Raw genomic sequence first — 13,493 nt, forward strand, 5'->3', positions numbered from 1 at the left:
ATTAGAAGGTAAAGCCTCGTCCTAACAGCAGTGGGAACGAGGGCAGAAGTGTAGTTTTATTAGAAGGTAAATCCTCGTCCTAACAGCAGTGGGAACGAGGGCTGAAGTGTAGTTTTATTAGAAGGTAAAGCCTCGTCCTAACAGCAGTGGGAACGAGGGCAGAAGTGTAGTTTTATTAGAAGGTAAAGCCTCGTCCTAACAGCAGTGGGAACGAGGGCAGAAGTGTAGTTTTATTAGAAGGTAAAGCCTCGTCCTAACAGCAGTGGGAACGAGGACAAAAGTGTAGTTTTATTAGAAGGTAAAGCCTCGTCCTAACAGCAGTGGGAACGAGGGCAGACATGTAGTTTTATTAGAAGGTAAAGCCTCGTCCTAACAGCAGTGGGAACGAGGGCAGAAGTGTAGTTTTATTAGAAGGTAAAGCCTCGTCCTAACAGCAGTGGGAACGAGGACAGAAGTGTAGTTTTATTAGAAGGTAAAGCCTCGTCCTAACAGCAGTGGGAACGAGGGCAGACGTGTAGTTTTATTAGAAGGTAAAGCCTCGACCTAACAGCAGTGGGAACGAGGGCAGACGTGTAGTTTTATTAGAAGGTAAAGCCTCGTCCTAACAGCAGTGGGAACGAGGACAGACGTGTAGTTTTATTAGAAGGTAAAGCCTCGTCCTAACAGCAGTGGGAACGAGGGCAGACGTGTAGTTTTATTAGAAGGTAAATCCTCGTCCTAACAGCAGTGGGAACGAGGGCTGAAGTGTAGTTTTATTAGAAGGTAAAGCCTCGTCCTAACAGCAGTGGGAACGAGGGCAGAAGTGTAGTTTTATTAGAAGGTAAAGCCTCGTCCTAACAGCAGTGGGAACGAGGGCAGACGTGTAGTTTTATTAGAAGGTAAAGCCTCGTCCTAACAGCAGTGGGAACGAGGGCAGAAGTGTAGTTTTATTAGAAGGTAAAGCCTCGTCCTAACAGCAGTGGGAAAGAGGGCAGACGTGTAGTTTTATTAGAAGGTAAAGCCTCGTCCTAACAGCAGTGGGAACGAGGGCAGAAGTGTAGTTTTATTAGAAGGTAAATCCTCGTCCTAACAGCAGTGGGAACGAGGGCTGAAGTGTAGTTTTATTAGAAGGTAAAGCCTCGTCCTAACAGCAGTGGGAACGAGGGCAGAAGTGTAGTTTTATTAGAAGGTAAAGCCTCGTCCTAACAGCAGTGGGAACGAGGACAGACGTGTAGTTTTATTAGAAGGTAAAGCCTCGTCCTAACAGCAGTGGGAACGAGGACAAAAGTGTAGTTTTATTAGAAGGTAAAGCCTCGTCCTAACAGCAGTGGGAACGAGGGCAGACGTGTAGTTTTATTAGAAGGTAAATCCTCGTCCTAACAGCAGTGGGAACGAGGGCTGAAGTGTAGTTTTATTAGAAGGTAAAGCCTCGTCCTAACAGCAGTGGGAACGAGGGCAGAAGTGTAGTTTTATTAGAAGGTAAAGCCTCGTCCTAACAGCAGTGGGAACGAGGGCAGACGTGTAGTTTTATTAGAAGGTAAAGCCTCGTCCTAACAGCAGTGGGAACGAGGGCAGAAGTGTAGTTTTATTAGAAGGTAAAGCCTCGTCCTAACAGCAGTGGGAACGAGGGCAGACGTGTAGTTTTATTAGAAGGTAAAGCCTCGTCCTAACAGCAGTGGGAACGAGGGCAGAAGTGTAGTTTTATTAGAAGGTAAATCCTCGTCCTAACAGCAGTGGGAACGAGGGCTGAAGTGTAGTTTTATTAGAAGGTAAAGCCTCGTCCTAACAGCAGTGGGAACGAGGGCAGAAGTGTAGTTTTATTAGAAGGTAAAGCCTCGTCCTAACAGCAGTGGGAACGAGGGCAGAAGTGTAGTTTTATTAGAAGGTAAAGCCTCGTCCTAACAGCAGTGGGAACGAGGACAAAAGTGTAGTTTTATTAGAAGGTAAAGCCTCGTCCTAACAGCAGTGGGAACGAGGGCAGACATGTAGTTTTATTAGAAGGTAAAGCCTCGTCCTAACAGCAGTGGGAACGAGGGCAGAAGTGTAGTTTTATTAGAAGGTAAAGCCTCGTCCTAACAGCAGTGGGAACGAGGACAGAAGTGTAGTTTTATTAGAAGGTAAAGCCTCGTCCTAACAGCAGTGGGAACGAGGGCAGAAGTGTAGTTGTATTAGAAGGTAAAGCCTCGTCCTAACAGCAGTGGGAACGAGGACAGAAGTGTAGTTGTATTAGAAGGTAAAGCCTCGTCCTAACAGCAGTGGGAACGAGGACAGAAGTGTAGTTGTATTAGAAGGTAAAGCCTCGCCCTAACAGCAGTGGGAACGAGGACAGAAGGAAGGGGGTTGTTAGAGGCGAGAGAACTTTAGAATGTGTGTCTGTCTGAAGGGGAGAGGAGAGGGAGTTAGGAGAGGAGGAGAGGAGAGGGAGTTAGGAGAGGAGGAGAGGAGAGGGAGTTATGAGAGGAGGAGAGGAGAGGGAGTTATGAGAGGAGGAGAGGAGAGGGAGTTAGGAGAGGAGAGGGAGTTAGGAGAGGAGGAGAGGAGAGGGAGTTAGGAGAGGAGAGGGAGTTAGGAGAGGAGAGGGAGTTAGGAGAGGGAGTTAGGAGAGGAGGAGAGAGAGAGGGAGTTATGAGACAAGGAGAGGAGAGGGAGGAAGGGGGCTATTTATTTGCATTTCTTTTTTGTGTGAGGGGGCAGATCAGCTTTAATATTGCAGAAACATTGTACGTTCTATGAATTTAATTGTTTGCATAATTTCAAACCACCCTTTAAAAATATATATATTTATACTTTCCCCACCTACCATCCCTACCCTAATTGGACTAAAATAACAAACAACAATACTTCTACTTAAAGCTATTTCGCTCACATCTACGGTACCTGTAGATAAATAATTATTCATTGATCATTTCCTCAACAAGCACAGCGGCCAATCCACCTTCCGTTCTTCCCTTCCAACCCTCCGATGTCCGCAGACAGAATCCACCATCCATTCTACCCAGACGAGACAGTTAATCTGGCCCCTCTTTCTCTTCATCCTCGTCTCAATGTCATGTTCTGTTATGTGTCTAAACTCCACATCTATTCTTCTTCCACCTCTCTCCCTCCTGTCCTCCCTAACCCAACCCTCGTCCCCTAGCCGGCCTACCCTCCTCCTGCTCCTCCTGCTCCAGTATCCGCCGCACCTCCTCCTTGGATCTTCTCCTGACTGGACCATATCTGACCGGTCACTGGCCTCGAGAAAGCAGCCATGCCCCATGTCAAAGCCACAAAGCCACTCAGGTATGTCCTAGCCTCGGTTTCCAGTTTTCACATTTACATTACTCAGACCATACTGGATACAGCTGAGAGTTAGCTAAACATGTTCTGGGGAAGGTATTTCACAGACAGTCATATCTAGGTCGTTTTATGTAATATTTCAGAAATAATTAGGTATTTCTCTGCCTTGTCCTGCCCTACACCCACACCCTGTCCTGTCCTGCCTTTACCTGTCCTGCCCCACTTCCATAAACCCCCACACTTTCCTGTCCTGCCCCACTTCCCTACACCCCCACACTGTCCTATCTTGCCTTTACCTGTCCTGCCCCACTTCCCTAAAACCCCACACTGTCCTATCCTGCCCTTACCTAGCCTTCCCCACTTCCCTACACCCCCACACTGTCCTATCCTGCCCTTACCTAGCCTTCCCCACTTCCCTACACCCCCCACACTGTCCTATCCTGCCCTTACCTAGCCTTCCCCACTTCCCTAAAACCCCACACTGTCCTATCATGCCTTTACCTAGCCTTCCCCACTTCCCTACAAGCCCCACACTGTCCTATCCTGCCTTTACCTAGCCTTCCCCACTTCCCTACACCCCCACACTGTCCTATCCTGCCCTTACCTAGCCTTCCCCACTTCCCTAAAACCCCACACTGTCCTATCCTGCCCTTACCTAGCCTTCCCCACTTCCCTAAAACCCCACACTGTCCTATCCTGCCCTTACCTGTCCTGCCCCACTTCCCTACACCCCCACACTGCCCTATCCTGCCCTTACCTAGCCTTCCCCACTTCCCTACACCCCCACACTGTCCTATCCTGCCCTTACCTAGCCTTCCCCACTTCCCTAAAACCCCACACTGTCCTATCCTGCCCTTACCTAGCCTTCCCCACTTCCCTAAAACCCCACACTGTCCTATCCTGCCCTTACCTAGCCTTCCCCACTTCCCTACACCCCCACACTGTCCTATCCTGCCCTTACCTAGCCTTCCCCACTTCCCTACACCCCCACACTGTCCTATCCTGCCCTTACCTAGCCTTCCCCACTTCCCTACACCCCCACACTGTCCTATCCTGCCCTTACCTAGCCTTCCCCACTTCCCTAAAACCCCACACTGTCCTATCCTGCCCTTACCTAGCCTTCCCCACTTCCCTACACCCCCACACTGTCCTATCCTGCCCTTACCTGTCCTGCCCCACTTCCCTAAAACCCCACACTGTCCTATCCTGCCCTTACCTAGCCTTCCTCACTTCCCTACACCCCCACACTGTCCTATCCTGCCCTTACCTAGCCTTCCCCACTTCCCTACACCCCCACACTGTCCTATCCTGCCCTTACCTAGCCTTCCCCACTTCCCTACACCCCCACACTGTCCTATCCTGCCCTTACCTAGCCTTCCCCACTTCCCTACACCCCCACACTGTCCTATCCTGCCCTTACCTAGCCTTCCCCACTTCCCTAAAACCCCACACTGTCATATCCTGCCCTTACCTAGCCTTCCCCACTTCCCTAAAACCCCACACTGTCCTATCCTGCCCTTACCTAGCCTTCCCCACTTCCCTACACCCCCACACTGTCCTATCCTGCCCTTACCTAGCCTTCCCCACTTCCCTACACCCCCACACTGTCCTATCCTGCCCTTACCTAGCCTTCCCCACTTCCCTACACCCCCACACTGTCCTATCCTGCCCTTACCTAGCCTTCCCCACTTCCCTAAAACCCCACACTGTCCTATCCTGCCCTTACCTAGCCTTCCCCACTTCCCTACACCCCCACACTGTCCTATCCTGCCCTTACCTGTCCTGCCCCACTTCCCTAAAACCCCACACTGTCCTATCCTGCCCTTACCTAGCCTTCCCCACTTCCCTACACCCCCACACTGTCCTATCCTGCCCTTACCTAGCCTTCCCCACTTCCCTACACCCCCACACTGTCCTATCCTGCCCTTACCTAGCCTTCCCCACTTCCCTACACCCCCACACTGTCCTATCCTGCCCTTACCTAGCCTTCCCCACTTCCCTACACCCCCACACTGTCCTATCCTGCCCTTACCTAGCCTTCCCCACTTCCCTACACCCCCACACTGTCCTATCCTGCCCTTACCTAGCCTTCCCCACTTCCCTACACCCCCACACTGTCCTATCCTGCCCTTACCTAGCCTTCCCCACTTCCCTACACCCCCACACTGTCCTATCCTGCCCTTACCTAGCCTTCCCCACTTCCCTACACCCCCACACTGTCCTATCCTGCCCTTACCTAGCCTTCCCCACTTCCCTACACCCCCACACTGTCCTATCCTGCCCTTACCTAGCCTTCCCCACTTCCCTACACCCCCACACTGTCCTATCCTGCCCTTACCTGTCCTTCCCCACTTCCCTACACCCCCACACTGTCCTATCCTGCCCTTACCTAGCCTTCCCCACTTCCCTACACCCCCACACTTACCTAGCCTTCCCTTACCTAGCCTTCCCCACTTCCCTACACCCCCACACTGTCCTATCCTGCCCTTACCTAGCCTTCCCCACTTCCCTAAAACCCCACACTGTCCTATCCTGCCCTTACCTAGCCTTCCCCACTTCCCTAAAACCCCACACTGTCCTATCCTGCCCTTACCTAGCCTTCCCCACTTCCCTACACCCCCACACTGTCCTATCCTGCCCTTACCTAGCCTTCCCCACTTCCCTACACCCCCACACTGTCCTATCCTGCCCTTACCTAGCCTTCCCCACTTCCCTACACCCCCACACTTACCTAGCCTTCCCTTACCTAGCCTTCCCCACTTCCCTACACCCCCACACTGTCCTATCCTGCCCTTACCTAGCCTTCCCCACTTCCCTAAAACCCCACACTGTCCTATCCTGCCCTTACCTAGCCTTCCCCACTTCCCTAAAACCCCACACTGTCCTATCCTGCCCTTACCTAGCCTTCCCCACTTCCCTACACCCCCACACTGTCCTATCCTGCCCTTACCTAGCCTTCCCCACTTCCCTACACCCCCACACTTACCTAGCCTTCCCTTACCTAGCCTTCCCCACTTCCCTACACCCCCACACTGTCCTATCCTGCCCTTACCTAGCCTTCCCCACTTCCCTAAAACCCCACACTGTCCTATCCTGCCCTTACCTAGCCTTCCCCACTTCCCTAAAACCCCACACTGTCCTATCCTGCCCTTACCTAGCCTTCCCCACTTCCCTACACCCCCACACTGTCCTATCCTGCCCTTACCTAGCCTTCCCCACTTCCCTACACCCCCACACTGTCCTATCCTGCCCTTACCTAGCCTTCCCCACTTCCCTACACCCCCACACTGTCCTATCCTGCCCTTACCTAGCCTTCCCCACTTCCCTACACCCCCACACTGTCCTATCCTGCCCTTACCTAGCCTTCCCCACTTCCCTACACCCCCACACTGTCCTATCCTGCCCTTACCTGTCCTTCCCCACTTCCCTACACCCCCACACTGTCCTATCCTGCCCTTACCTAGCCTTCCCCACTTCCCTACACCCCCACACTGTCCTATCCTGCCCTTACCTAGCCTTCCCCACTTCCCTACACCCCCACACTGTCCTATCCTGCCCTTACCTAGCCTTCCCCACTTCCCTACACCCCCACACTGTCCTATCCTGCCCTTACCTAGCCTTCCCCACTTCCCTACACCCCCACACTGTCCTATCCTGCCCTTACCTAGCCTTCCCCACTTCCCTACACCCACACACTGTCCTATCCTGCCCTTACCTAGCCTTCCCCACTTCCCTACACCCCCACACTGTCCTATCCTGCCCTTACCTAGCCTTCCCCACTTCCCTACACCCCCACACTGTCCTATCCTGCCCTTACCTAGCCTTCCCCACTTCCCTACACCCCCACACTGTCCTATCCTGCCCTTACCTAGCCTTCCCCACTTCCCTACACCCCCACACTGTCCTATCCTGCCCTTACCTGTCCTTCCCCACTTCCCTACACCCCCACACTGTCCTATCCTGCCCTTACCTAGCCTTCCCCACTTCCCTACACCCCCACACTTACCTAGCCTTCCCTTACCTAGCCTTCCCCACTTCCCTACACCCCCACACTGTCCTATCCTGCCCTTACCTAGCCTTCCCCACTTCCCTAAAACCCCACACTGTCCTATCCTGCCCTTACCTAGCCTTCCCCACTTCCCTAAAACCCCACACTGTCCTATCCTGCCCTTACCTAGCCTTCCCCACTTCCCTACACCCCCACACTGTCCTATCCTGCCCTTACCTAGCCTTCCCCACTTCCCTACACCCCCACACTGTCCTATCCTGCCCTTACCTAGCCTTCCCCACTTCCCTACACCCCCACACTGTCCTATCCTGCCCTTACCTAGCCTTCCCCACTTCCCTACACCCCCACACTGTCCTATCCTGCCCTTACCTAGCCTTCCCCACTTCCCTACACCCCCACACTGTCCTATCCTGCCCTTACCTGTCCTTCCCCACTTCCCTACACCCCCACACTGTCCTATCCTGCCCTTACCTAGCCTTCCCCACTTCCCTACACCCCCACACTTACCTAGCCTTCCCTTACCTAGCCTTCCCCACTTCCCTACACCCCCACACTGTCCTATCCTGCCCTTACCTAGCCTTCCCCACTTCCTTAAAACCCCACACTGTCCTATCCTGCCCTTACCTAGCCTTCCCCACTTCCCTAAAACCCCACACTGTCCTATCCTGCCCTTACCTAGCCTTCCCCACTTCCCTACACCCCCACACTGTCCTATCCTGCCCTTACCTAGCCTTCCCCACTTCCCTACACCCCCACACTGTCCTATCCTGCCCTTACCTAGCCTTCCCCACTTCCCTACACCCCCACACTGTCCTATCCTGCCCTTACCTAGCCTTCCCCACTTCCCTACACCCCCACACTGTCCTATCCTGCCCTTACCTAGCCTTCCCCACTTCCCTACACCCCCACACTGTCCTATCCTGCCCTTACCTAGCCTTCCCCACTTCCCTACACCCCCACACTGTCCTATCCTGCCCTTACCTGTCCTTCCCCACTTCCCTACACCCCCACACTGTCCTATCCTGCCCTTACCTGTCCTTCCCCACTTCCCTACACCCCCACACTGTCCTATCCTGCCCTTACCTAGCCTTCCCCACTTCCCTACACCCCCACACTTACCTAGCCTTCCCTTACCTAGCCTTCCCCACTTCCCTACACCCCCACACTGTCCTATCCTGCCCTTACCTAGCCTTCCCCACTTCCCTACACCCCCACACTGTCCTATCCTGCCCTTACCTAGCCTTCCCCACTTCCCTAAAACCCCACACTGTCCTATCCTGCCCTTACCTAGCCTTCCCCACTTCCCTACACCCCCACACTGTCCTATCCTGCCCTTACCTAGCCTTCCCCACTTCCCTACACCCCCACACTTACCTAGCCTTCCCTTACCTAGCCTTCCCCACTTCCCTACACCCCCACACTGTCCTATCCTGCCCTTACCTAGCCTTCCCCACTTCCCTAAAACCCCACACTGTCCTATCCTGCCCTTACCTAGCCTTCCCCACTTCCCTAAAACCCCACACTGTCCTATCCTGCCCTTACCTAGCCTTCCCCACTTCCCTACACCCCCACACTGTCCTATCCTGCCCTTACCTAGCCTTCCCCACTTCCCTACACCCCCACACTGTCCTATCCTGCCCTTACCTAGCCTTCCCCACTTCCCTACACCCCCACACTGTCCTATCCTGCCCTTACCTAGCCTTCCCCACTTCCCTACACCCCCACACTGTCCTATCCTGCCCTTACCTAGCCTTCCCCACTTCCCTACACCCCCACACTGTCCTATCCTGCCCTTACCTGTCCTTCCCCACTTCCCTACACCCCCACACTGTCCTATCCTGCCCTTACCTAGCCTTCCCCACTTCCCTACACCCCCACACTGTCCTATCCTGCCCTTACCTAGCCTTCCCCACTTCCCTACACCCCCACACTGTCCTATCCTGCCCTTACCTAGCCTTCCCCACTTCCCTACACCCCCACACTGTCCTATCCTGCCCTTACCTAGCCTTCCCCACTTCCCTACACCCCCACACTGTCCTATCCTGCCCTTACCTAGCCTTCCCCACTTCCCTACACCCCCACACTGTCCTATCCTGCCCTTACCTAGCCTTCCCCACTTCCCTACACCCCCACACTGTCCTATCCTGCCCTTACCTAGCCTTCCCCACTTCCCTACACCCCCACACTGTCCTATCCTGCCCTTACCTAGCCTTCCCCACTTCCCTACACCCCCACACTGTCCTATCCTGCCCTTACCTAGCCTTCCCCACTTCCCTACACCCCCACACTGTCCTATCCTGCCCTTACCTAGCCTTCCCCACTTCCCTACACCCCCACACTGTCCTATCCTGCCCTTACCTGTCCTTCCCCACTTCCCTACACCCCCACACTGTCCTATCCTGCCCTTACCTAGCCTTCCCCACTTCCCTACACCCCCACACTTACCTAGCCTTCCCTTACCTAGCCTTCCCCACTTCCCTACACCCCCACACTGTCCTATCCTGCCCTTACCTAGCCTTCCCCACTTCCTTAAAACCCCACACTGTCCTATCCTGCCCTTACCTAGCCTTCCCCACTTCCCTAAAACCCCACACTGTCCTATCCTGCCCTTACCTAGCCTTCCCCACTTCCCTACACCCCCACACTGTCCTATCCTGCCCTTACCTAGCCTTCCCCACTTCCCTACACCCCCACACTGTCCTATCCTGCCCTTACCTGTCCTTCCCCACTTCCCTACACCCCCACACTGTCCTATCCTGCCCTTACCTAGCCTTCCCCACTTCCCTACACCCCCACACTTACCTAGCCTTCCCTTACCTAGCCTTCCCCACTTCCCTACACCCCCACACTGTCCTATCCTGCCCTTACCTAGCCTTCCCCACTTCCCTAAAACCCCACACTGTCCTATCCTGCCCTTACCTAGCCTTCCCCACTTCCCTAAAACCCCACACTGTCCTATCCTGCCCTTACCTAGCCTTCCCCACTTCCCTACACCCCCACACTGTCCTATCCTGCCCTTACCTAGCCTTCCCCACTTCCCTACACCCCCACACTGTCCTATCCTGCCCTTACCTAGCCTTCCCCACTTCCCTACACCCCCACACTGTCCTATCCTGCCCTTACCTAGCCTTCCCCACTTCCCTACACCCCCACACTGTCCTATCCTGCCCTTACCTAGCCTTCCCCACTTCCCTACACCCCCACACTGTCCTATCCTGCCCTTACCTGTCCTTCCCCACTTCCCTACACCCCCACACTGTCCTATCCTGCCCTTACCTAGCCTTCCCCACTTCCCTACACCCCCACACTTACCTAGCCTTCCCTTACCTAGCCTTCCCCACTTCCCTACACCCCCACACTGTCCTATCCTGCCCTTACCTAGCCTTCCCCACTTCCTTAAAACCCCACACTGTCCTATCCTGCCCTTACCTAGCCTTCCCCACTTCCCTAAAACCCCACACTGTCCTATCCTGCCCTTACCTAGCCTTCCCCACTTCCCTACACCCCCACACTGTCCTATCCTGCCCTTACCTAGCCTTCCCCACTTCCCTACACCCCCACACTGTCCTATCCTGCCCTTACCTAGCCTTCCCCACTTCCCTACACCCCCACACTGTCCTATCCTGCCCTTACCTAGCCTTCCCCACTTCCCTACACCCCCACACTGTCCTATCCTGCCCTTACCTTGCCTTCCCCACTTCCCTACACCCCCACACTGTCCTATCCTGCCCTTACCTGTCCTTCCCCACTTCCCTACACCCCCACACTGTCCTATCCTGCCCTTACCTGTCCTTCCCCACTTCCCTACACCCCCACACTGTCCTATCCTGCCCTTACCTAGCCTTCCCCACTTCCCTACACCCCCACACTTACCTAGCCTTCCCTTACCTAGCCTTCCCCACTTCCCTACACCCCCACACTGTCCTATCCTGCCCTTACCTAGCCTTCCCCACTTCCCTAAAACCCCACACTGTCCTATCCTGCCCTTACCTAGCCTTCCCCACTTCCCTAAAACCCCACACTGTCCTATCCTGCCCTTACCTAGCCTTCCCCACTTCCCTACACCCCCACACTGTCCTATCCTGCCCTTACCTAGCCTTCCCCACTTCCCTACACCCCCACACTTACCTAGCCTTCCCTTACCTAGCCTTCCCCACTTCCCTACACCCCCACACTGTCCTATCCTGCCCTTACCTAGCCTTCCCCACTTCCCTAAAACCCCACACTGTCCTATCCTGCCCTTACCTAGCCTTCCCCACTTCCCTAAAACCCCACACTGTCCTATCCTGCCCTTACCTAGCCTTCCCCACTTCCCTACACCCCCACACTGTCCTATCCTGCCCTTACCTAGCCTTCCCCACTTCCCTACACCCCCACACTGTCCTATCCTGCCCTTACCTAGCCTTCCCCACTTCCCTACACCCCCACACTGTCCTATCCTGCCCTTACCTAGCCTTCCCCACTTCCCTACACCCCCACACTGTCCTATCCTGCCCTTACCTAGCCTTCCCCACTTCCCTACACCCCCACACTGTCCTATCCTGCCCTTACCTGTCCTTCCCCACTTCCCTACACCCCCACACTGTCCTATCCTGCCCTTACCTAGCCTTCCCCACTTCCCTACACCCCCACACTGTCCTATCCTGCCCTTACCTAGCCTTCCCCACTTCCCTACACCCCCACACTGTCCTATCCTGCCCTTACCTAGCCTTCCCCACTTCCCTACACCCCCACACTGTCCTATCCTGCCCTTACCTAGCCTTCCCCACTTCCCTACACCCCCACACTGTCCTATCCTGCCCTTACCTAGCCTTCCCCACTTCCCTACACCCCCACACTGTCCTATCCTGCCCTTACCTAGCCTTCCCCACTTCCCTACACCCCCACACTGTCCTATCCTGCCCTTACCTAGCCTTCCCCACTTCCCTACACCCCCACACTGTCCTATCCTGCCCTTACCTAGCCTTCCCCACTTCCCTACACCCCCACACTGTCCTATCCTGCCCTTACCTAGCCTTCCCCACTTCCCTACACCCCCACACTGTCCTATCCTGCCCTTACCTGTCCTTCCCCACTTCCCTACACCCCCACACTGTCCTATCCTGCCCTTACCTGTCCTTCCCCACTTCCCTACACCCCCACACTGTCATATCCTGCCCTTACCTAGCCTTCCCCACTTCCCTACACCCCCACACTTACCTAGCCTTCCCTTACCTAGCCTTCCCCACTTCCCTACACCCCCACACTGTCCTATCCTGCCCTTACCTAGCCTTCCCCACTTCCCTAAAACCCCACACTGTCCTATCCTGCCCTTACCTAGCCTTCCCCACTTCCCTAAAACCCCACACTGTCCTATCCTGCCCTTACCTAGCCTTCCCCACTTCCCTACACCCCCACACTGTCCTATCCTGCCCTTACCTAGCCTTCCCCACTTCCCTACACCCCCACACTGTCCTATCCTGCCCTTACCTAGCCTTCCCCACTTCCCTACACCCCCACACTGTCCTATCCTGCCCTTACCTAGCCTTCCCCACTTCCCTACACCCCCACACTGTCCTATCCTGCCCTTACCTAGCCTTCCCCACTTCCCTACACCCCCACACTGTCCTATCCTGCCCTTACCTGTCCTTCCCCACTTCCCTACACCCCCACACTGTCCTATCCTGCCCTTACCTAGCCTTCCCCACTTCCCTACACCCCCACACTTACCTAGCCTTCCCTTACCTAGCCTTCCCCACTTCCCTACACCCCCACACTGTCCTATCCTGCCCTTACCTAGCCTTCCCCACTTCCCTAAAACCCCACACTGTCCTATCCTGCCCTTACCTAGCCTTCCCCACTTCCCTAAAACCCCACACTGTCCTATCCTGCCCTTACCTAGCCTTCCCCACTTCCCTACACCCCCACACTGTCCTATCCTGCCCTTACCTAGCCGTCCCCACTTCCCTACACCCCCACACTGTCCTATCCTGCCCTTACCTAGCCTTCCCCACTTCCCTACACCCCCACACTGTCCTATCCTGCCCTTACCTAGCCTTCCCCACTTCCCTACACCCCCACACTGTCCTATCCTGCCCTTACCTAGCCTTCCCCACTTCCCTACACCCCCACACTGTCCTATCCTGCCCTTACCTGTCCTTCCCCACTTCCCTACACCCCCACACTGTCCTATCCTGCCCTTACCTAGCCTTCCCCACTTCCCTACACCCCTACACTTACCTAGCCTTCC

At 55.0% G+C, this 13,493-nt stretch overlaps 1 protein-coding gene across 2 annotated transcripts in view; it reads left to right on the forward strand.

Annotated features, from left to right (window-relative positions):
- LOC139538541 (protein FAM117B-like) overlaps window positions 1-13,493 on the forward strand; it is a 103,816-nt gene that overhangs the window by 27,799 nt on the left and 62,524 nt on the right. For both annotated transcript variants that reach the window (XR_011667755.1, XM_071340695.1), the window contains exon 2: window positions 3,116-3,258. Coding sequence is in view for 1 of the 2 variants with exons in the window: in XM_071340695.1 (XP_071196796.1) it covers window positions 3,116-3,258 (143 nt within the window). In the remaining variant the exon portion in view is untranslated. The remainder of the gene's footprint in view (window positions 1-3,115; window positions 3,259-13,493) is intronic.

Source organism: Salvelinus alpinus, chromosome 14 (genome assembly GCF_045679555.1).
Source record: "Salvelinus alpinus chromosome 14, SLU_Salpinus.1, whole genome shotgun sequence".
Lineage (NCBI taxonomy): Eukaryota > Metazoa > Chordata > Actinopteri > Salmoniformes > Salmonidae > Salvelinus > Salvelinus alpinus.